We start from the raw sequence: 25,813 nt of genomic DNA on the forward strand, positions 1-25,813 counted from the left end.
GCATTTACAAAGACAACCCCCCTAAGAAAAAAAAAAAAACAACAACAACAAAAACCAACATGTAGTTACAGGCGTGCGTAAACTACCTAATGATCGCATTCAGCCGACAGTGCTGAGAGGTCGACGTTAAAGAGTAACGGTGTTTAGCGGCTACACTGTCATTATTAAATCTGCTTTCCGTCTCCCCGAATCGTCCTCGCGATTACTAAGGAAGATTACACGTAGATTATCGTACAAGTTGAAAGTTGCGAAAGTATCTGACATTCCCCGCTTTCACAGCGCCAATTAGTCCCATTTTGTTTTCACACAATGCTTCCGGAAAGGGGGTTGACAAAGTTCTTTTCATGTGTACCGAAGGAGATCAAAATGAGTGCTTCCGTTCACGCGATTTCCTGTTCAAGACTATAATTAAACTTGGACAGCAGATCGATAAAGCACGGAGTAATAATCGTCCGACACAGCAAAGACTCGAGGGAGCGGACAAATCAATGCGCAGTCTTAAATAACTAACTATACACTCTCAGGAAATAGGTTTAACTTTGCACCTTTAAGCGTGACACAGTTGTAGCACCTTTACGGGTGCAACTTTGCTCCTTTCTGGTCTGGAAGGCGCGAAATTGCACCAGCAAATGTGCTGCAAATTGTGTTACACGTAAAGGTGCAAAGTTGAACCCATTTTTCTTAGAGTGTACACGAGGTACCACAGTATTATTTTGTAAGGACTGGACGGAGTTGAGTTCAGAACCAACATAGAAAGCATAACGTTATACAGGTATTGCTATATCTCCCCCTAAATTCAATAATTAAAAATGGAAAATGTACCTGTACGATCTACCGTCTGTCATCTTTTCATTTATAACAATTGCAATTCATCCTTTTCCTTATTCTTTATTTTTTTTTTGTCGTTGTTCAAGTCGATTCAATCCTTTTCTTCTTTGGCGAAATTCGCTGACAGCATTATGCTGTAATGCTGTACAAAACGTTTGTGCCGAGAAAATATGGCAATACCGCATAGTAATATGAGACTATAGTGACGACGGTATCGTAAAAGGAAAAAAAAAGAAGAAGCACACAACAACAACAACAGCAACAACAACAACAACAACAACAACAATGATAATAACAGAAATTGCATACTCATGTATCATATATTGTGCTGATTAATGATTCATATTTCTTTAAGGTCGCAAATGAATACACTAAAAACTAACGCCCTCTCAGTCAGAGTGATTGTTCACTGAATGTAACTGAAAACACCACTGATCTCTAAGTATACATAGAGATCAGTGAAAAACAATATGGGAGCGCAGACCTCCGCCAAGCACTTCATTTCCTCCCATTTTGTGATTTCCACCCCAAAATAATCGAGACAGTGATCTGGATCACTACCTAAATTTACTCATCTGATCCTTGTGTCATTATCAACTTATCCTGAAAGGATAATCTAAATTTGTCATAAAGTTTTGACAAACCAACGCCGGCTAAAACATAACCTCCTTGGAGGAGGTAATTAGGTCATCGTAAGCATTTTTACATAATATCATGACTTGTAACTTCTTTGACGTTGTCGCTGTATCATTTGAACGCCCACAAATGATTAGATTAGCGCCTAATGAGTTGCAAGCAAATTGTTTGTTTTGTTACAAGTCCTTCGAACAGTGCTCTTTGATTAATCCTCAACTGTTCTAAGGGAAATAGCGCCATCTAGTGTAGTCCCTCTCTCTCTCTTTCCCTTCTCATCTAATCAAAATATATATATATTTTTTTAATTCTTGTTCATTTTCCCGTCCAGTATTCCACACTGGCCACATTGTGTGTTTCAATCATGATTCTCCAAACAAACGTTTTAGTAGTTTTTGAAAATCATTATAGCACACGAGGTAGCGCTTGTACTGAATATCACTGACCATGTTATTATCATTATTATCATTATTTCAGCAGTTTGAACTACATTAAGTCCAAGTACCAAAAAACCCAACTTTATAGTGTGTGAGAAATAATTAATAGTAAACAACATAAGAAAAAAAAACTCGTTTGAAAATTTAAAAAAAAGTAAAAGAAGTTGTGAAGTACCTTTTTCTTTTCTTTTTTTTTTTGGGGGGGGGGGGGTGTCCTGATACAGCCAACCAAACAAAATCACAGCAATCATTTGATTATGAAGTAAGTATTCATGTTTACTTACTTGCAACCACGTTAAGTATTGATTTATTTAATGCCTAACTGATTAGTTCACAATTCATGAGAAAAGTCATGAAACGTAAATAATATAGAGGGAATGTCATCACCAGAGGCATGCAATGAAACCCTTACATAATGAACTTTCGAGTATTATTCATGTTGAACCATGCACACCCACAAACAGTACAGTACTCTAGTAATATACAGCTGTATATACATGCATATGAAGAGTTTGTTCACAAAAACCGATAAGTCCATATTTGCCAAATGGAGATATTTGCGATTAAAGGTCAAGAAAAATAGAGAGAATAATAAGAAAATTTTTGCTTCTTTTGACCATAACTTCAAAAATTTACCTTTATATGTAGTGACCAATATATCATTTGAAAGGTATTATTTTGTACTTTATGACAGACACCGTACTTCAAAATCTTCAAAAATGGACTTATCGGTTTTTGCGAACAAGCTCTTCATATATATGTATATACATATATACATATACATATATATATATATTTATTTATTTATTTATTTATTGTGTGTGTGTGTGTGTGTGTGTGTGATAGCAGATTATGAGATATCTGTGTATTCGTGAAGGCGATGCTTGGACTGAAACAACAATATACTGTTTATTACGGGACTTAAAGGCATAATTTCCCATTTACAGATTGAACAAAAACCCAGCATTACTGCTTCAAAATAGTTCTAAAATGTGAGTTATGGATAGAAACAATCAATGTAAAAATTTGAGCCAGTATTAATCGATGTTACGTATTGTTGAACATACTAAATTTGAACAATAGTTATAATAAAAATGCTTCCAGACTAAACCGTCTACAGTTACCGTTTAATGAGAAAAAATAATGATATCTCGTTATTTTCTAAGCTCTATTGAGAAAATTTTGTATGGTTTGATGTTTTGTGATAGAACTGACCGACACATATGCATCAAAAGTGATATCTTGAACATCTTTAAAATCACTACTCCCAAAGGTAAACAAGACCTTTAAAGCCAACTACACGACACATTATGTAACAATGTTCAAATTGGTAGGCTGTTGTGGGATTCTATCGCCTTGAACCCTAAAACAGCGTACCAATGGTACTCAAGGAAGTGCTGGGTAGCGATTTTCCCCTGTTTGCAATCGTATCACACAGTTTCGTTTCAACTGCCCTGCCTTTTGACTGACCAATGAACAAAGCCGAGCGCTGAGATTGCCTATGACTACAAACTTTTTGATGAATATTCATATGACCGGCTTAACGCACGCCCACTTTCTGTCACGTGATTCAACAAACCACAACCAGGTACGCGTACCACCTGACCGAAAATCGTGATCATCCGGCCTGTGCCGACTGAACAAACTCGGTTTGTTACTGAACCCGCAGAAAATCTTACAAAGATGTCGGCCTTTAGATGTCCTCCAGAAGCAATACTTCGTTCTGCCGTTAGGTAAGCAGTCATTGTAGCTGCATGTCGTCTTCATGACTTGACACTAAATTTTAATGCAGCTTGCTGTGCGATCGTTATGCCACCTCGCGACACGAATTTCGCTACTGATCCACCACCGTGGACCGCGGCACACGGCCACGGATACACAACACTGCTACAGCAACCCGGCGGCACACACATCCACTGTATGTGGGATGGTATAGCTTTAGTCTACGTATAGTATGAGGCGAGGCAAAGAGACTTTGCACTCAGTCCGATTCGTAGGGATTCATGCTGGATTATGAACATAGATGCAATTTGACTGACTCCATAGCCAAAACAAGCGTAATCAAACTCTTGTTTTCACAACTCCGTACTCTGTCTTATGACATGATGTTGCAAAAATGAAGATCACTCGCTCTTCCACCAGTGTTATGTGCAGAAATGTAGCTAAACTGAATTAGGGTATCGTGCTTGTTGGGTTCAACAAAATGAAATGTAGATCTATTCCATAAACACAACACAAGCATAATCACATCACTGCTCTAGTTAACTGCGACCAGCAGCCCCAACGTACAACGTACAGTGTTGGGGCTGCGCCGTTTTGGCCTCGATATTTTAATGTTGTATCAATCGGGTGCCGTTCCGGCGCTGTATTTCCTTAATTTTTCAACAAAAACTACTGGGAATACTTACATGGGTGGACTAAACCTAAATGATTCACATCGGCGACTGTTTGATGCATTTCATTGCTTATGATACAGAAAATGCTGTCTTATAAGGCAAATATCTTCAGCTCACCGATGCTCACTAAAACTCACAATCACTTGCACATGCGCACACAATGCATTCAGTGCAGTGTATTGACAGCTGTATTACTCGCTACATGATGCATATTCACCGTGCGATGATGCATTATTCATATCCTTTTGCGTCCGTAACGTTGACGTCATTGTTTACGCATGCGTAGATGCGTACTGATGGATATACACGTTCAAAATAGCAGCAAAGCTCTCCACTAGGGCAGACCACCTACTCCTAAAAAATGTGGAAAATTATTCAGTTTCCAGATAAATTGGTGAGAAGGACCAAGGCAATGGGGTAGTGTATATTTCATTTTATATTGTCACTGTGTTTATGATGGACATTTAGCCATGGTTTATTTGTGAAGTTGCCGTATATGTGGCAATAGGGAGTTGTTCGTGATTCTCACTTGAACGAAACTGCGGGGTAGCCGCCAGGACCCCGCCGCAGAGCGGCGGGTCTCCGGGGCTATGCTCTAGTCTGTAGTCGATATACTATAAAACGTGGAATGTTCGCGTGCATTTTAATTTTGCGAGCATTTTAATTTCGCGAGCGCTAAGATTCGCGAAATTAAAATGCACATGCCCGTACTTGTCTACACTACATCTACATGCATTGAACGCCAGTGGCAATTCACGAAAATTTCAGGCCACAATACTAAAGGCCGTCATCAGCACCAATTCGTGAAAATTTCATGCCTCGAATATATCATGTTTTACAGTAGACTACTGGATTCCATACATCACATGTTTATTTTAAAGTGCTCACACAGTTCTGATAACAACTCTAGCCCACTCAAATGTCAGTCCCACTGTCACCTGTCACAGTCACTGTGATCTCACTAGGTTAATGTGCTACATTTTTACTCGAAAGCAAATATAGATCAGTTCGGGAAACCCACTCACAAGGGGGGCCCCTCCTTATAAGTAACCCGTCCCCCTTATAAGTAACCCCGTCCCCCTTATAAGTAACCCCCGGGGCACCCCTTATAAGGAGTCTCCACGCTTTTTTGCAATGCAACGCGAAAATGAAAGGACTGCGGCAATTCGCTTGATTATGTCCATAAAGCTTCACAAGTTTCCTAGTTACTCACGAAATTTGAGCAAAATCGGTTTGAGGCATCATATCTAAAATCATGGATTTAAATGCGATGTCAAACGACCCATGCGAATGCTGAAATGCGAGCGATTGCTGGCGTGAGTGTCGCCAGGCGCGGCGGCGCGGCAATGCTTGAGTGCAGACGTGGCGACTGAGTACTCAGTCGCCACGTCTGCACTCAAGCATTGCCGCGCCGCCGCGCCTGGCGACACTCACGCCAGCAATCGCTCGCATTTCAGCATTCGCATGGGTCGTTTGACATCGCATTTAAATCCATGATTTTAGATATGATGCCTCAAACCGATTTTGCTCAAATTTCGTGAGTATCTAGGAAACTTGTGAAGCTTTATGGACATAATCAAGCGAATTGCCGCAGTCCTTTCATTTTCGCGTTGCATTGCAAAAAAGCGTGGAGACTCCTTATAAGGGGTGCCCCGGGGGTTACTTATAAGGGGGACGGGGTTACTTATAAGGGGGACGGGTTACTTATAAGGAGGGGCCCCCCTTGTGAGTGGGTTTCCCGAACTGAGATACAGATATCGGAAACTTTGTGGCTCTGCTCTGGTGGTAGGAATGATGTCAGAAATACACATTTTAAGCGCTATGATTTAGGTATTGATTTGTGATTTTAGAGTAGAATGGAGTTACTGTTGCCTGTCGTTCGCAAAGTCTTCTTCATGAGTGAATGTGCATCATTATTCTAATTCTGGAGGAAATAAAAATCTGATAAATATTAACTAACCAACTCCATCCTCATGTCATTTCCAGTTTATCAATGTATCCGACATATCAACAAATCCTGAGTAAGTGACAGAATATGGACATTACAATTTTGGTAAATCAGTCAATTTTTCCTGATTTCCTACCTTTTCACCGATATTTGATTTGTCTCAATCTATTTCCAATAATCTGCTGGAGAGATGGTGAAAATATCAGCCAAGAGATAAATCTGTTCTTGAGATAATTCAGTCAAAAGTTTGGGTGCAGTCACTTGTATGTACAGAAGATTAGATATCTGAGTGCAATTGGTTTATCAATGCAAATACAAATATTACCACATTAACATGCTTCATTTATAGAAGTATACATTTTTTTTTCTAATTTCAGGTTATTCATAGAATTTGAAATCTAAACATGCCTTCAGAAAGTCATTTTTTAACAATATCAAAGCTTGCTTAAAATTCAATTCGTATGAAGATGTCGTTTTTTTTTTATATTCACCTTATCTGTGATGTTTTCAGAATAACATGGTAATGTGTCACATTATCCCCATCTTCCATGCTGCGTCTAAAAGTCTATCATGCATTTCTGTTCATCTGCATTATTTTCTGTGTGCGTAACCTTTCAGATATGCATCATCATACCATGCTAGGACGCCTCTTGGAAAACATCCCTGCGTCAGGTAGATATACTCTCTACCCCGCAGCAAGATTTGCTGAAAAGGGTCAGAAGTAGACATACACTGCACTTCTCCTAATGCACGCTTTGGCTGCAATGACTTTCCTCACACGGTGCAACTAACTCAGCCCCCCTTCATATTTAAAATCTATAGCAGAATCATTTGAATTAAATGCAGTGAAATGTAAAAGTTTTAGTGATTTGCAAATACAGTAGTTATCATAATTACTGATGTTATATTTCTCCAACTGTTCTGCTTTATATTGAAGCAGTGTGACTGTATTACAATTCCATAGATTACTCAAATTGTAATTGTGGAAAAAAGTATATATAGGCAGAACAGAATGTTTCATTTTTGGCTGTAGAAGAAAGTTTGCAACACTGCATTTGTCATCTCTTTCTCTAATTTCATTCAAATATTGTCATCTTTCTCTTTCTCTCTTTATGATTAATCTGTAGCCATGAAAACCACTTCAGCTGAAAGACTTTCTCAAATATGGAATTACTCCGTGAAAGAGGAAATTGCTTCATAGGTGAAAAAAGAAAATACTTTATTGTGTTTTAATCCATGAGGCCAACATAGTATGTTTCTGATCAGTGCAAAGCATATTGTCCTTGGATCAAGGTGATTCTAGTTTAGATGATTGTAGAGGCCATTTGAAGCTGTACTGCAAGCAGTTATAATGGTGAAGTTTACACTGCTAAAAATAGTGACATTGCTATTGCAACAGTTGTCACTAGAGGGCAGCATGCTTTATTAATAGATATTGGTTACTCTGACAATGGTTGAGTTTATGGTGAGATGCAAATACAGTATTTGTGTGATACATTCGAGCATAACAGTTTTGCTAAATGGCAGTGTGTCAATCAAAAATCTATTGGTACATTTTTCAGTCTGTTTATACAGGATTTTTTATTTTATTTGTTTGCTTGTTTCTTTGTGTGTTTTTTTAAGAGATCAAACACACAGGTGTGCTCTCAGTTCAGACAGGCATACAATGTAGTTCTGAAGCTCAGTTAACCATTGAAGACATTTTGGACTACTCCATATCATTACACAGCCACCTCTGTTTGTAAATTAAAATAAGAAGATGTGATTTCATCACTGATGGAAACATCTTTGAGTACATGTTGATGACATACTGGCAGAAGTCGGTAAGAATTGAAGGATTACAATGATTCATAGCCCTGTATTCTAAATTTTGTTATGATGTCTATAATTCTTAGTTCCTTTCTCTTTGTTTTCTTTCCTGTCTCCTACCTAGTGCTAGGAGCATCTTGAACCAACACACTTTTTTTTTTCTCATACTTCTGCCATTTTTTCTCTATAGTGTTTAATTATCATCATTATAGGAAACACAGTTCTTCTGCTGGCAATCATCTAAAATTTGTTTGCTTCAAATGAGTTTAACTGAAATGAGCCAAAGTACTGACCCCCGAGAGACATACTTATTACTACTACCGATTAGCTATGATAAACAAATCTATTTAGCTGCAGTGTAATAAGTCTTTTTGGTTTGTAGAGTGCCAGTTAATAAATACAGAGAGTATCTGCATGGTATATGGCATATGAATTCATTTTTTCCTTTTTTTAAAAATTTTTTTTCTCCAAGTTTAATTGTAAATACTTACAGTGTTTATCAATTCATCAACAGTGTCAGGGTCTCTCCCCCCCCCCCCCCATCAAAGTTTATTTTACTCACTTTAAATTCTTTGTTGTTATGGTTGCTGTTGTGACATTCATAAACAGGAAGCCAGGATGTACAGGTTGATGTACACAGCCATGGATGCAGCAATCATCTGCAGGGTATTTGTATGCTCCGCCTTTGTGAACAAATGGCTGTAGTGCAACAGCCAAGCGACTAATCAGCCAAGTTTGGTGTAATGTTGTCTACTTGCCCTATTTATATACGCCCACAAGGGGAACTTTTTTTGGGACTGGATGCTTCGAAGTGCCAGATCTGGGCTTGGATGTATACATGCTCCTTTTGGGGCAATGCCATGTCATCTTATGGTGGGAGCACCATGGGTATAGTTGATGAGACCAAAGATTTCTAAACAGAATATCATGGGTTCAAATTTTGCCCAATGCATTCATCATTGGGGAAGATGTATTGCTCAGTATGTGCTTCTTGACCCAATAGCATCAATCGATGTGTGTGGGTAATGCTGTAGTAGTAATAATGACAGAACCATTGAGAAGAGCAATGCTGATGCAGAAGAGGCTCTCCTGCATAGATAACAAATATTATCATAATTGGTATTCGTGATACTGTAAAACGAGGAATGTATGCGTGGATTTTAATTTTGCTAATTTCTTGAGCACCAACATTTGCGAAATTAAAATGCATGCGAAAATTCTTGCCTACACAGTATGCATTAGATGCCAGTTGCAATTCGCAAAAATTTCATGCTGCGAGAAAGGCCATCGGCTGCAATTCGCGAAATGTTCATGCCGCGAATATATGTGACCATGTACCTCAAAACGAACATAAAGTCGCACACACTGATTTTGCGTGAGGACTGAAAATGAGTGAAATGAGTCAACCTACCCGAACTTGACTTTTTCATATATTCTGAAAGAGCAGGTCTTATTTTACAGTATGCTAAAATTTGGTATCATAAAATGGGCAGGAAAGTGTGTTTTTTTAGCAGTTTATCTCGAACATTTTTGGTAGAATAGTGTGATTAGGTGTATCTTTAGAATCCCTTTTTCATTTCTGAAAAACCTTGCCCACACTCTTCACTTTCAACTCTAATAACTTTTGAAAGGATAGTGCTACTGCTTTGAAAGTTGGCATTAATTATGGACAGAATGTGTTAATGAGGCGTGCTTAATTTCAGTTTAATCTGATAATCCCTTCATTGTTGTTACTCTGGTGGTTTACTTCCTGTTTTTTGTCCCATTCATCGCACAGCCAGCACGGTTTGGTAAAGATTAAGCGCTTGAATAGACACTGTACTTCAGAGCCTCTTTTCTCAGTTCACACTTTTGCTGAGTTTGTGCTTTCTTTCCAATATTTAGATAGGTTAGGAGAGTCCATTTGATTTGAGTTTATACATCATTTTAAAGCTTAAAGTCTGCTCTTTTAGAATATGTTTCTTAACTGAAAAATTCATGTCTGGCGACTTTTTTGTTTGTTTTGAGGTGCAGGGTCACATATCGAGTTTTTACAGTAATGATGATGATAGTAGTAGTAGTACTAGTTGTTTGTAGTAGCAGTAGTAGTAGTAGTAGTAGTAATAATAGTAATAATGGTAGTAATAGCAATAATAATAGTAATAATAGTAATGATAATGAAAACAATAAAAATAATAATAATAATAATAATAATAATCATACTAATGATCATAATATTACCTTGATAAAGTTTCAAATACTATTTACACGGGTTGTATAAAGCTTTGAAGAATTTCCAATAATGTAATATTATAGAAATTTTAGACAATTGATTTGGGCTTTTAAACAAAACAAAGCATTGAAATATGATACCTTCATTTCCTGTACCAGCCGCACAGAAATGCTGTTAGTGGGGTTTGTTAGCGCTATCAAGTCACTAACAAATCAGCCACTAACAGCACAGGCAAAATGACCGCACAGAAATGTGCGTAATGATCTATTTATAGATTGATGCATCTTGTTGATGCAGCGGCAGCACAACGCAGTGCATTGTTGTCTTCGTGAGTGACGTGTATTATTTTATTCGTTCATTGTCGCCTTCTTGAGAGCATGGCTGGCGCCACGTTTTCAAAAGTGGGTGGGGGGGGGGGGGAGGGGGGGGGGAGGGGCCCATTCTGGGTTTTCATGAGCTAACAAAAACAAAACAAAACAAAACAAAAACAAAACAAAACAAAACAAAACAAAAAGGACATTGGGTGCCACTTCCGAGTTTCTTCAGCTGACAAGCAAAAAAAATAGAATTAAATAAATAAATAAATAAATAATAATGATAAAAAATATATGTCTTCAGCACATCTTTCTCATTCCACTCTGGGTTTCTTCTGCTGAAAGGAAAAAAAAAAAAACCTAAAAGAAAGGTCTTCAGGGCAAAAACAAAGGCCTTGCCGTGCTCAAAGGTTTCATTCCTTTCTTCTTTTTTTTTAGCATCACTTCCGGGGTGACCGGGGCCCAAAATGGTGACACCCTATGTAGTCCTACGGGTGCAAAAAAAGCCCCCCCCCCCCCGCTTCCACCGGCCCTGCAGAGCTGTATTTGAATTGTTCATAATGGTGCAGAATAAAACAAAGAGAGTTGATTTGGTTTGGTGTGGTTTGGTTTTATTTACGCATTTCCTTTCTCCAGATACAATAACAAATGGAAACAAAGTGATGAACAGTGTGTAAAAAAAAGGAGAGTACAACATACAATGTAAAAATCAATACAAGAATTTCTCAATATTAAAACAACATCAATTTCTAATAACGTATAAAAGAAAGTAACATAAATTATGTTCAGGCATACTGTGTTTATGTGTGAACAAAGGAAATCAATTCCCCAAGGGGACAGTCATCATAACCGGAGCTTGACGTGGATGAGGCCCTATCTTGTATACGAATATAATACAACACCAATATACCTACATGAAAAAAAAACAAAACCTCGTACCGGTAATCTTAACGTTGTATACCAATGCCCCCCCCCCCCTCCCCCCCCAAAAAAAAAAAAAAGCTCCAGACTACACTGTTGATGGATTAAATGTTACATGGAGTAGGCCTACTACAGTTTTATAAGGCACAACGCCTGTCAGGAAGCATTGTGCAATGATGCTACACAGATGGTTAGACATTTGTTCAAATGAAACTCATTTCAAGGAAAAGAAACACACTCAACACATGTGTGACAAACATGTCATTTTATTTCTTTACCAGTTATGTGAAACTGCCATCTTACTTTGTCAAGACGTACTCTAGACATACCTATAATTGGGAAAATCATGCATAATGATGGAGGCAACCTGTCGCCATAGCGGCATTTCTAGTTACATATTATGTATACAATACTGTAAAACATATATTCGTGGCACGAAATTTTCGCGAATTGGAGCCGACGGCCTTTTTCGTGGCATGAAATTTTCGTGATTTGCCACTGGCGTTCAATGCATATAGTGTAGACAAGAAATTTCGCGTGCATTTTAATTTTGCGAATCTTCGCGCTCGCGAAATTCGCGAAATTAAAATGCACGCGAACATCCCTCGTTTTACAGTAGTTGTAATAATAAAGTTCATCATCATTGGCTTTTATGGGTATGTAGCCTATTTCACCATTAGAGGACAAGTCCACCTACAAATGTGGGTTGAGTGAATGCAGCAGTATTAGTAGAACACATTGATATGATCTGTGAAAGTTTGGGGGAAATCAGAAAACAGGTTTAAAAGTTATGAATTTTTAAAAGTTTTTGAAGTCACTAGATGAGAAGACTGCTGCAGTGTATGATATGCGTAGAACGATATAAGGAAAATATAAAGAGAATTTCACGAAAAATTTTCACAGCAAAATCTAAGTCGCCCACTACCCACCACATTCTTAATTAGGTCTAGGTCGATCTATTTTGAGGTATGTCCACATGGTATAAAAAAGGAGACAACTGAAGTTACAGCGCACGCAAGAAATTATTCACTAACATTGTCACAATCGGTTCCCCTGGCACTGTTAGTGAGTTGCACCACTGTACCACTGTTGTTAGCTTCTGTGCAGCCTTGCGCTGTTAGGCTAACAGCGCTGTTAGTGAATTTGACTAACAGCACGCTTCTGTGTGGCCAAATCGTCGCTATCAGTGCTGTTAGTGCGCTGTTCGCGCTAACAACGTTTCTGTGCGGCCGCCCCTGCTGTATGAATTTCAAAGCATATTGTTATTTTTTTTAAAGATAGATTTGATAAAAATCAGTGTTGTTTTTTTTCTGAGCCATGCTGCTATGGTGTTTGAAATTGTCCTTCTATATTTGCAGGCCTAATCTCCTACAAGGTAAATTGTGTCTAACCTTCAATGTCTATTTTCTTTAAATATTCAAAGTTTTCAACTTCTGGCTGTCTTTTAATTGTGCTATCCCTATGGTGTTTATAAAAAAGGATGAGGTCAAACAAATCATACATACTGGAAAACATACTGAACTCCAAATGCTTCCTGAATTCATCGGGCAGGCATAGCATTGGATTACACTGTCAATATGATCCATATATAATGGATGGAAAGCAAATGTCTTAACCCACTGAAGACTAAACCCTACTATACTCGGACAGGTGTCTATGGGAAATGCCTATTATACTGTAAAAGCGGATATTTTTGCATGAGTAATTTTTCGGCTGGGTAAGACGAATTTTGCATGTTTTTAATTCCACAGAATCAGGACATTAATTACTGGAACATATAGCATGCAAAAATATTAGAGTGCTTTTATTTTTGCGCTAGCTTCTGGTTGCGCCAAATGCATGGAAATTTTCATTGTTACAGTGGCAAAATCAGCTCTTCCTCAACAGGTTAAGTGAGACCCAAGTTTGACTGTATACAGGAGTATCTAGAGCATTTGATATGATGCTATGAACAGTCATAGGCTGGGTTGTGAAAAACCTAACTTTGAGTTAAACATGACATAGAGTGGCAACTTTGATTCATTTCCTGGTGCACCAAGTGTTTTATACTCTCTGTCTATTTTGGGGTTTCAGATCCTCGCTGATTTAATACAACCTTCAGCCCTTGAGAAGCTTTTCAACATGACACATGCAATTTGCATCAAGAATCTTTTGCTCGGCCGTACTTCCTGTCAACTCGCGAAAAAAGGTTGAAAAGTGCAAACGAGCAAATTTGCAGGAATTAATCAGGCCGACGTCGAGCACCAATCCACATCCATGCTCTGCATTAAGCAAATTTAGACTCTCAGTTTTACTTAGTGTGGATTAGAAATCCTTGTTCGGAGGAAATAACCCCAATTTGTAAGCAGTCAGATACTCAAGGGGCCTTAGAAGAGAAAATTGGTGTTCAGTTTAAGTTTTGATGGAGGCTTGTCAACTCCTAAACAGGACTGCATTATAAACACACTGGCACCTTAAATACCCTCCGTATCACTTGTGTCGTGCAAGGCCTACATATGTAATAAGATTCGGAGCATGTTCTTGTATTAATGTTGGTTCTGTGCAGTGCATGAATTTACCTTATAATGTATCTATAGTTTATGCTATAAATTGATATTAAATGGCAGGTCATTCACACCTGACCTACATAGCAGAAGATGAAATAATTTTTGACATTCAAATTTTCTACGTTCTTAAAACTGATGGTTTCATGACACATATGGTATTTGCTGCTGTACTCCTGAACATGAATGTGTACTTGGTACTTCTATTTGCCATGCATTGTCACAGTTGCCAAGAGATTTTGTTTAGCGGTCGTATTTACCTGTTTACGCATTGCAGTTTTTTTTCTTTTACTTTATACTTTGATCGTGGCTAGTGCAGACCCCAAGGTTGAAATCCTAAACGTTTCCCTATTCTCCGTGGTATTTCTGATGACAAATCAGTAATTAGTGAATTGAGTCAGTTACATCAGATTGCAATGTTTGTGCAAACTGTCAAATTCTTGTATAGTTTTCCTGCTGAGATGGCAGAGAACCTCTCTGTGTTGAGATGTTTATTTTGCCGCAGCTGATATTGTTGTCAGACAGAGCCGCAATTACAGATTGTTGAGATGAGCCATATTGATAGCATGACATCGCCTCATCAATTGGTTGTGTAATGGGGATGTTGTAAATTTGTCCCCCCGGCTAACCCGCTGCGCTGCACGGAACGTCCAATACACCTGTCTCTCCACAGAGCTATTTCGCTGCTGTTCCGGTACGAGTTGCATGACGTCTGTATATATGGCTTGCAATTGCAGATGTCATCTGACCAATTACAGTGGTCAGTGGTAATTTCCCTTCTCAATTTCAAGATGGGCTTGTATTTAGAGGAATAGCGTTTCAAGGAAAAATGAAGGACAGTCGACTGTATTCATTATAATGAATGTTTAGTAGCATTTCATCAATCAAACCCGATGAAAAAGTCTTGTTACAAAAGATGATTTCAGTTGGGTTCCCCTTCCACATGTATAACTATACATGTATGTAGTTTCTGACAGAAATTTTATCTAGATGTCATTAGATGCCTCTTTTTACAATTGCAGTAGATTTGATTTTCTGCAAGTTACCTTTTTGCATATATTTTTTTTTCCAGTTCTTGGCATGCATGTGTCTGATATTTCCAATTTGTTGAGGAATGACACGACTCTTTTAAGACCTTGACTGATGATAGCAATTTAGAGAAAATCTGGGAAAACAGAATAGGATGTTGAATCAGTTCCAAACTATTTTGAGCCTGAAACAAATGGTGTATGGCTTGATCGAGAGCCAGGTACATGTACTCCCTCTTCACATCTGCTCTGGGATAATTAGGTGATCCGAGAATCCTCTCGGATCACCTTCTGTATCTGTACTGATTCTTTGTTCTTCTTCTTCTTCTTCTTCTTCTTCTTTATTTCTCCGCAAAAGTTGTGTAGAGATGAGCTCAGAAAGTGCATTGCCTATGAATGTCAAACTTATACCATATGTGTATCATGTCCCAAAGACGACATGTCAAGTAAAATCGTAGTGATCAGTCGACCGTGACGTCACTATGACGTCATTATATGAAAACACATTTTCAATCATATCTCATTAATGGAGTGGAATTTCTCAATGAAATTTACGTCACATAAATTTCAATTCAAGGGAATTCTACCCATATTTTCAAAATTCCTCGCATCGTAAAGACGTGCGCGTACGCGCGCGTTGAAATATTTGTATGCTCCAATCAAGCTCAAATTTTTTTTGCATACGTTTCAGACCATTTGGAGCATTTTTTGAAAAATTGAAAAAATCGGACGGACGCGTACGCGCGCGCACATATACGCACGCACAGCTCATATGCAATGAAAATTTCCCGTTTTTTCACTTTGATCGGATGTGTGAAATGTCAAGGAATATTTCTACCAAGTTTCAAGTCAATCCGACTCAAGATGACGTCATACGGGTCCGTCAAAGTTGAAATTCCGCGCGCGCGTCAATGGCGATATACAGTGCAACAATGCCAAAAAACTGCCAATTTTAAATCCAATTTTACTCGTCAGGATGGACGGTGACCCCCCATTTTTTTTACATATTCTGAAAGCTGATGAGTTGTACATGTCATTTCATGGGTTGGCAATGCTGGAAAAATGATTAAAATATATCAAATTTCTTAATAAAGTTAAAAAAGTAAATTTTCAAAATGACGTCATCAAATTTCAAGTTCATTCAAGCATATCTCACTTATTCTTTAGTTGATTTTCGTCCAAATTTCAATATGTTGTAGCTTATTAAATGGTCTTTCAGATATATAATAACAACAATTTGATTGGATGACGGCATCACCTCGTAAAAAGGGATTAAAAGTAACATTGTTAAATTTGACCAGTTTACGTGTTATCTCTATGGGAGTGCAGTTTTTCTGGAAATGAAAACTGACATGACTATCTTTATCGAGCACTAGCTCACTTATGCTTCGGTGAATTTCTCCCATATTTTAGTATGTTGTAGCTGAGACTTTGGGCTATCGTAAATGTGCCCTTTGTTTTTTCATACGGAGTCGGCATCATGCCCAAAAACTTGGTTGAAATTAAAGCTTATCTTCCATGTATTTTCATATTCCTTTCTTTCTGCAACTTTCTTTGCAATAACTCAAGAAAAACAAGCTCTATCAGCCCAATATTTTGCACATGTTTAGTTTATGTCACGTACATTATTTCATAAAATAACAACTACTTGATCGGGTACCTTCTTGGGTATGTAAATTAGGGTCAAAGGTCAAAAATGTTTCATCCTGTATCTTGGTGAATACATGTCTTATCTTTCCCATATTTTGCATACTTAAAGACCATGTTACAAGAATCATTTCACAAAGTAACTACTTTTTGCTCAGACGCCATCTTGTCTGTGCAAAGTAGGGTCAAAGGTCATATGTACTTCTTTCTTTATCTTCATTATGACGTGTTATCTCTATGGGAGGGAATTTGTCTAGATGTGAAAATTGACATGATTGTCTTTATCGACGACTAGCTCAATTACCCTTCGGTGAATTTCTTCCAGATTTCAGTATGTTGTAGCCAATGTAATACTCTTTAAGTTTTGTTCAATCAAAGTTTTAATCGGATGATGTCTTCACCTCGTGAAAATAGATATAATGTAACCTTGTCAAATTTAACCAGTTTACGTGTTATCTCTACGGGAGGGAATTTTTCTGGAAATGAAAATTGACATGACGGTCTTTATCGAACACTAGCTCACTTACTCTTTCGTGAATTTCTCCCAGATTTTAATATGTTGTAGCTCAGACTTTGGGCTATCGCGACTATACCCTCCATTTTTTCATACGGCGCCGATATCACGTCAAAAAACTTGGTTGAAATTATACTTATCTTCGATGTATTGAGATATTTCTTTCTTTATGCCACTTTCTTTGCAATAAGTTAAAAAAACCAGCCCCTATCACGCCCATATTTTGCACATGTTTAGGTCATGTCACGTACTTTATTTCATAAAATAACAACTACTTGATCAGACACCATCTTGGGTATGTAAATTAGGGTCAAAGGTCATAAATGTTTCAACCTGTATCTTGGTGAATACATGTCCTATCTTTCCCGTATTTTCCACACGCAAAGACCATGTTACAAGAATCATTTCACAAAATAACCACTTTTTGCTCAGATGCCATCTTGGCTGCGCAAAGTTGGGTCAATGGTCAAATATACTTCATTCTGTATCTTCGTTATAGTGTATACCGAATTTGGTACCAAAGATGGCAGACCTGACTCTCTTTTCTAAATGGGAATCCAAACATCACACGGCCAATGTCTCTAAACACAGATGAAACCTATATGGTCATGCCTATTGCGATCAGGACTCGAATCATCGATTAAAACAAATCGGATCACCTAATTTGTCAGTCTTGACAAATTCCAAGTCTAGTTTAGATGTGGGCTCTGTTTAACTCTATCATTCCCATCAGTGATTCAAAATGTTATGTTTATATATCATTATGCAGTTGGGCTATTCCATGCTTTTCATTTTAATAAGGAAATTTATTGCCAGTAGATGAAACCTACAGCTAGCAGAGGTTATGTTTTCAATTCCATATGTTTGTCTGTCTGTCTGTTTGTGTACAAGAAATCCAACTCGAGAATGAATGAACAAATTTTCACAAAATTGCAGGATGTGTTCATAAAGAGGTAAGAAAGAAATTATTAAATTTGGGGGTCATGGGGTCAAAGGTCAATGGCCATAGGGATCATGATTAAGGACATGAAATAAGCTTGATTCCCACCCCCCATAAAAGATTGAGAACAGATGATTGAATTTTATTAAACTTGCAGGATGTGTTTGTAATGAAGTGAAAAAGAAATTAATTTGAGAGGTTAAGGTCAAAGGTCATAGGGGTCATAAAGGATATACAATAAGTGTAATCTCCCAATAACTCATGAACAAGTGATTGGATTTTCACCAAACTTGCAGGGTGTGTTCATACTTCATAGTAAAGTAAGAAAGAAACAAATTTAGGGTCAAGAGGTCATAGGTCATAGGGGTCACAAAGGACATAAAAGAGCCTAATCTCCTAATAACTCAACAATGGATGATCAGATTTTTACCAAGTGTATGGTATAGATTTCCCTTTACCTCTATAATTGTCGTACAGATACTGTGTGTAAATTGGTAATGTTACAATTGTCCGCTCTCTCAGAGTGCTTCTCTAGTTTTCTATTGTATCTATGAAATGAACAACCTTGCCCAATGGAAATGGCACAAGTAGCTGCCCTTACAGATTGAATGGCATCCCTGCCAACTATTCTTTGTAGGAACATCTGTATTTTTTATTTTCAGGAGAGAAACACTTTATTCTACCTTGTGTTATTATACTCACGAACATCTGTTAATAATGGATTGTGAGAGTTATTGAAATTCATATTTATTTTTTTTCCCTTTAAATGTTGCTTTCATTTGTTCTTTTTTTATCTCAAGCCTCAGAGTTGGCAGATTTGTCCTTTGAACATTGACAAGTTAGCTGCCATGCAGCCGAATTTCCAGTAGTAAGCGGTAATAATTCTCTGCTAGAGTGCAGAATAAGCGAGCAAACAATAGGCAGTGTTGGACACTTCTGTTGTTTAAAAATACAAGCCCTGTGTTGCCATAGTGCACAGTGTGCCAGCAAATATTGGTCTAGCCCAGGATCCAGTCTGTGGGCTAGACTTCTTCCCTCCAGTAATCTAGGGATCAGCCACCCAAGTACCATCCCATGCACTTTTAAATTTGGAGGAGGGGGGGGGGGGGGGATAGGCTTTGATGTGGCCATCATTTTTGGTGTATTGTGTATGATGATGACAATCATGGTAGTGAAGGTGGTGATGATAACAACATCATGATAGAAATAAAATGATAATTGTTGATGATGATGATGATGATGATAATGATGATGATGATGATAATAATTATTATTATTGTTGTCTCAGTGAGGAGGAATAGAATGGTTGCCACTCCAGACTTTAAGGTTGGAAAGTGAAAGAAAATTCACACATGTGGATTTATTTCAATCTTAAGTGGAGTGTGTGTAATCAGACTCTGCATGCTGTGGACTGCTCTACTTATTTCCAGTGTTTACCAAGAGTTTTGATAGTGAAAGATTAGATTTAATGTATTTGTAATATCTGTTCTATTATTATTTCATTTTGCATTCTCTTGAACGTGTACATAAACAAAGAGTGTGTATGGCAAATATTGAGAAATATATATAACTAATGTTGAAAAGCCTTTTCTCCTATCCATTATTTAGATTTATTTCTAACAGGTTTTTCTTTTTTAGTTATCATTTGCTTGTCACTTGCTCTCTCTCTCTCTCTCTCTCTCCTGATGAGCATTTCAATTTGCCATAAATGCCTTTGGCTAGAATATTTCTACTCATTGTAAGAGCATGAAAGTCTTAAACTTGAAATCAATTTTTGTTGGGGAAGAGAACAAAGAAAATTAATTGTTTGGGGAGAAAAAATTGGAAGTGCAATTTTAAGGTGTATTTCATGGGATATTGGACAATGTTCAAGGTGGGATTACTGCGTCAGACAGTAACCGATTTACTGTAAGCAATTTTGCCAAACAACAGTAGTGACGTGTTCATCAAGCCCCAGGAACCAATACAGCACTTTACCAGGAGCTACAAAATGTAAGATATTTCTTTTGTTTGACATGTTTTGCCATGGAGAACACACACACACAAAAAATGTACTTAGCATTCTAAATGTCAAATAGCTTGTGACTCCGTGGCTGTTTTAATAGCTTTTGTGTCAGCCCATTAAAACAGAACTTGTTTACCAAATTTATCAAGCATGCTAATGCACAAGAATCAAGTTCCAGCAGTTTAATTCACATTTTTGTCCCCGCCGGATAAAGGGCCTTTTGGTTTGTGGTGACACATAGACCACAAGCTATAACTAATTGGGCCTAGAATGTGTTTGAGGAGGGAGCAGAGAGGTAGGTGCTCCGATGGGGTTGGGCTCCCCCATCAAAGGATCTCAGAGGGGTGTCATGCATGTCTAAATTTAGACGCCGGCTCGTCATATTTTTTGCTCGATGACACGTCCATTCGTGGTCTGTGTAATACACAGGATGGTGTGTTTGCTGCGGCAATGTTCGGGAGAACATGACAAGCAGAGACGTGCACAATTCTGGCAGATTCGAAAATTTCCTATACTTTTTCCCTTGTGGTCTTTCCAGCTATGAATTGTAACTAAAGGGATGCTGTGAAAGGCGGAAGTGGCTCTGCTGGTGCATTTTGGGAATAGTCATCCAGAAGTCATGTAATGATCATAATTTCCATGCCCTTGTATTGTATTTTCACAACAATTATAACCTTTTGTGTGTGTGTGTGTGTGTGTGTGTGTGTGTGTGTGTGTGTGTGTTTGCATTTTAGCCCATCGGAGTATTGGAGAATTTTACTGAAGAAATTATTGTGCTGTCATCTTTAAATTGGCAGCTCTGAACTTTACTGCATGTTTTATTTGGGAGGACGATAAGGTGGAACTGGTTAAATTCCTTAGATCTGTTTAAATAAAAGAAATTGCTTCAAAAATTGCCAAATTTCTAGGGATATTAGAGGTGAACTGCAATCTTCTAAACTTTATGTTGCCAAGTTGAGAAACCATCATGAATTTACCGATCAAGTCACTAATGAAAAATAAAAAAACACACACACAAAAAAACTCTTCATAAAATTGTATGCAAACAACACAGGTTTCATACTATATAAAATAATTCGTCATTCAAGTGTGTAGTGTCAGTATTTTTACATCCAGCCAATGCTGAAAGTACTATTATGTGAACAAGTACGTACTAGCCCTTGGCAGTATGAATACAATTGAGCACTGCCTCCCTCTTTGATCATGATGGTTGTGTTCACGTGCAGCCATTTTTACACTTCTATTCATGTACCAGTCTATGGCAGTATGAACACAATTGAGCACTGCTAAATTTTATCCTCCATCCTCATCAAGTTATACAGTGTCTGTTAGTTTCTCTTCTAAACAATCATAAAGTGAAGTGCTTACAATTGCATGTAATGCTCTTACATTATTATACAATGAACAGAAAGTCTATCATCCATTTGCTTAAAAAAAAAAAATGATTATCACACAATAGCAGCGAGAGTCCTTACCAGCAAATACCAACTTTGCAACTTATTGACAAATTTGCCCTTCATGTAAATAAACACTGATCTTACACTTTAGTGTAGTAGCTATGATGGAAATCATGAACATTCATACTCGGGTTGAATATGTTGTATGCCCATGATTTTTTGTTGTTGTTGTATTGGCTATTACTCTCAACAGTGAATAACCAGTTTTTTATTTATGTCAATGAAGGACAATTTGTCAGTCAGTGACAATAAAGACAACTCAATGCAAGAATCAATAGTTAGGTTCACACAACATTCCTAGCCTTGAAGATCATCTAGCTTGAAGCTTCAATTTTTTAATTTAGCTCCATGTAGACATACTTGAAAGACACCAATATTAAAGATTAGTCAGTGATTAGAAGGACAAGACATCCTAGGATTTATGCTCTCTCCACAAGCTTCGGGGGGGGGGGGGGGGGGAGGGGGGTCCTCACGTATAGTTTAGTGTTTTGTGGACATTATAATCAATGAACTCAAAAATTAGCATGACCTCTCCATGAACCCTTTTACCCCCCAACTTCCAGGTCAACGTCCAGTGCGTGTTTTACACTAATGATTGCACATTTTGGGTTAATCATTCGTGCTGCCTGCATGTATTTCTTCCAGTTCTGTGGTTTTATCATCGAGTGGGTCTCTGGCTTGAAAATTAAATTTTTAAGACTAGGTGTCGTGTGGATACATGTTGTAGTTTAATACTACAAGCTAAATTATTGAAGTTTACAAGATTTGAAGATTACAAACATTGACTCGACATGACTATTAATTTGAATAAATAGCCAGCGTGTGCGTGTTTGCGTGTGTGTGTGCGTGTGTGTGTGTGTGCTTTTGTGTTTGTGTTGATGGGGGGGGGGGGGGGGGTCTTGGAGGACAGAAAGGAAATAGCTGACAGTCTTAAAAGGCTACCTGACAAGATTATCTGTCTTCCTCCCCTGAAGTCAAATTGAGTCAGGTATGAAATGCAATCCCCCGACAGGGCACAAGAAAGACATAAATGACCTGTTTTGCCCTTATAGCATCAAATGGCCAACTTCCCTGTCCACTCCCAGCTTTCCTCTCTTGCAGATGCGATACCCTGGCGTAAAGACATCGTTTTTTTTTTTGAACAACAGTATCTCAATCGCAGGTAGCCGTGAATTCAGAAATAGAGATCCTGCCGGTGTGACTGTTAAATTAAGTTGGAGATATTTTGCTTTTATGGATTTTGTTGATAGCTTTTCTCTGTTTGTTTTATCATTTTATTCTTATCTGCAAATTTGGACCATTGTTTCATTGTTGTTAGGGGTTCATGAATCCCCCAGGCACTAGCAGTGTTAAAACAGAAGAATAAATGACTAATATTGTAGCTGTTCAGTTGGGCTACTTTGTAGATACAAGTAAGTGAATAAAGGGCGATACATCCTATAACATGGCTTTCCCACATTATCATTTTGCCAAGCTTTCAGCCTTTCTGGATGCAGCTGACACGCCTATCATGCAACTGTTACCTGTGACATTCCAGACACCCTTTAAACTGTCAAAATATTTGAATGATTATCCTCTATTCATGTATGATATATTTACACTGATCTACTTGATCCACTATTTAGACTACATTTGACTTTCTATGAAGGCAATCTGTATATCATTTCCAATTTGTGTTCACACTCTAATTCCTTGTGACTTTGTTTGTTGCACTACAGGTATGGTGCAATCAAGGTCAAGAAAGGCCAAAAGCGTGACAAAATATTGAGAAGTGTGGGAAAGCCACAGTATTGAATGTACCTCCTTTCATTCACTCACTTCATGATGTATGCCTTGATTATACAACATGTTGACACCTCACATCATACATTATACTATTAAAAAAGTAGAGATAAAGTATATCATGCACACTGCATACACTTGGAGATAAATAAACAGATACACAAACGACTTATTGGAAGTGGGCACTCAGTCAGTCCTTGTTGTAACCTCGTAGTGAGAAATCAACAGGAAGTTGCCGTCAGGCAGTATGTTTAGTCAGTAAGTAAAGAAGCGTAGGGCTGATATCATTTCTAATTACTGCTGTGTCATGGGCTTGAATGCAACCTTCCGCCAGTCAGGATTAGATGTCACTTGCAGGTATGTTTGTCATGTTATGAGGGCAGAGATTTATTCCGCTTCCCTGCAAATCATGATGACATGGAAAACTTTTTTGATAATCAACTCTTTTTGCATTCATTTCTTTTTTTAGTTAAAATGTTTTTTAAATCATCCAAACTCTAGGAATACGTAGGCTTTAAAACAGATGTAAAAAATTTCCAGACAGACAGTGCAATATTTCTACAAATATAACTCTTGAAGTCCATCAGTACTGACTTATTTCCACCACAGCTCCACTTTACAAAGTAAGGAAATGTTTTAGACAAAAAAGGAAATTTGAAGAAGCATTGCAGTGGGATGCAGGTTAGAACTTGGTATCATGTTGCCATGGAGACAGCAACATCTTTTTTTTTTTCACAGAGCAGTGTTTGTGTGTCAGGTAGTGCATTTCTGTATGCTGCAAATGATGAATGCTATAAAATAAACACAGCTAAAGTTTCAGGGCACTTGAACCATCTCGAGGTTCATGCATTCAAAAATTTTGTGAGTGCTCACAAGTTTGTCCCTCAAGGAGCCCTCTCTGGAGCTGCCTTGTGTCCAGGAACAGCGGTCCTGCTTTTTTTGGCAAGCTGCTTGTCATGAGACATCCTGAAGATGATTCCACTACCTGTCAGGAATGGCGCGGCTGGTGGCACCAGGAAGGAAGCCAAGATCGCTTCTTCCCCCATTATACAGCCGGAGGATTAGACGGAGGCTTTTTCTCCACTTCCACTTTGGATCAGTGGTATTATTTTCAAAAGCCCTCCAGTGTCTGGGTTTGTGGTCATTGGACTGATACAGGACTCTCCTCATTGGAACCTGGATCCCTTGTTTTTAAAGTCTTTTTTCTGTGTCGTTTAATATGCAACATTTGCAACCATCAATAATTTGCAGATGCTATACGGCGTAAGCTAGACTTTAAGCAATCATTCATCAATGTTCTAGTGGTCAGTCTTAATACTGCAGGACATCTTATTAGCTTTTAGTGATCATGCATAGATCTTTGTATGACCATTCTGTGGCCTACTGTATCTTCCTGGCATCATACAAGGGATGAACTGCACTCAATACAATGCATCTCTTGTAGGCCTCTTGCACACCTCATACCTAGAAATATGATCATTAATGATGTTAGCATATCATGGAATTCAGAAAGGATTTCAAACATGACACTTTCACATCCAATCCATATTGATCAAATGATTAATAGTCATTCTCATTTGTGCCCATTGATATTTTTTTATTGACATTTGCTTTGTGTGATGAGATTGTAAGTGTAACAGATAAAATTGGATCTTTTCTTTTATCTAATCCCTCCTCCTTTGTTGGTTGTCCATTGGTTCAATAACATTTTGCATTGAAGGTCACATTCAGCAATTGCAGGGACTGCCAAAAAGTTTGACCAAATTCCAAAATGTACAAAAATGAACAAACAAACACATTCATCTTCAAGCTGGAACATATGCAGATGATGATGGTGATGATTGTTATAATAATAATAGTAATAGTAATAATGATGATGATAATGATAATAATAATGATGATGACGATGATGATGATAATAATAATAATAATCATTATTATTATTATTATTATTATTGCTGTTGTTGTAGTTATTGTTATTGAATTTGTTATTTTTATTATCATGATCATTTTGATGCAAACTGACAGCATTTGCAATAGGGGAAAAATTGCCTCCATTCAGTCGACCTGTCGCTACTTTTGGTAAACTCAAGATGTAAAATGCTGGTCTTTTAGTCGGATTTACTTGTCATCATGTAGATGCGGCTGCCAGTGTCTCACCAGTATGTAAAATATAGATGGCTTTCCCACTCTGCCAGGCGATAATAGCGTGTTAAATTGCACATCCCTCTATCCGTATGGGGTGTGAAAGGACGAGGAGTTGCTGTGCTGACAGGAGTCAGGCGGAAGGTGATCTTAACACGGGAAGGCGTGAATATCTGCACCATGGAAGTACACGTCTGTGTCGAGGGGTCACAAACTTTACTGGCGCATCCTGAGCATTGTGGTAGCCTTTCATG

The 25,813-nt window shown here is 37.9% G+C and overlaps 1 protein-coding gene across 1 annotated transcript in view; it reads left to right on the forward strand.

The window, feature by feature from the left end:
- The first annotated feature begins 3,581 nt into the window (after nucleotides 1–3,581).
- Nucleotides 3,582–25,813, forward strand: part of LOC139710433 (quinone oxidoreductase-like protein 2 homolog) — a 68,509-nt gene continuing 46,277 nt past the window's right edge. The window contains exon 1 of the mRNA XM_071622348.1: nucleotides 3,582–3,631. Coding sequence (XP_071478449.1) covers nucleotides 3,582–3,631 — 50 coding nt within the window. The remainder of the gene's footprint in view (nucleotides 3,632–25,813) is intronic.

The sequence above is a fragment of the Diadema antillarum genome, unplaced genomic scaffold, assembly GCF_040938485.1.
Source record: "Diadema antillarum isolate AM-2024a unplaced genomic scaffold, OU_Dant_1.0 seq00001533_RagTag, whole genome shotgun sequence".
Classification (NCBI taxonomy): domain Eukaryota; kingdom Metazoa; phylum Echinodermata; class Echinoidea; order Diadematoida; family Diadematidae; genus Diadema; species Diadema antillarum.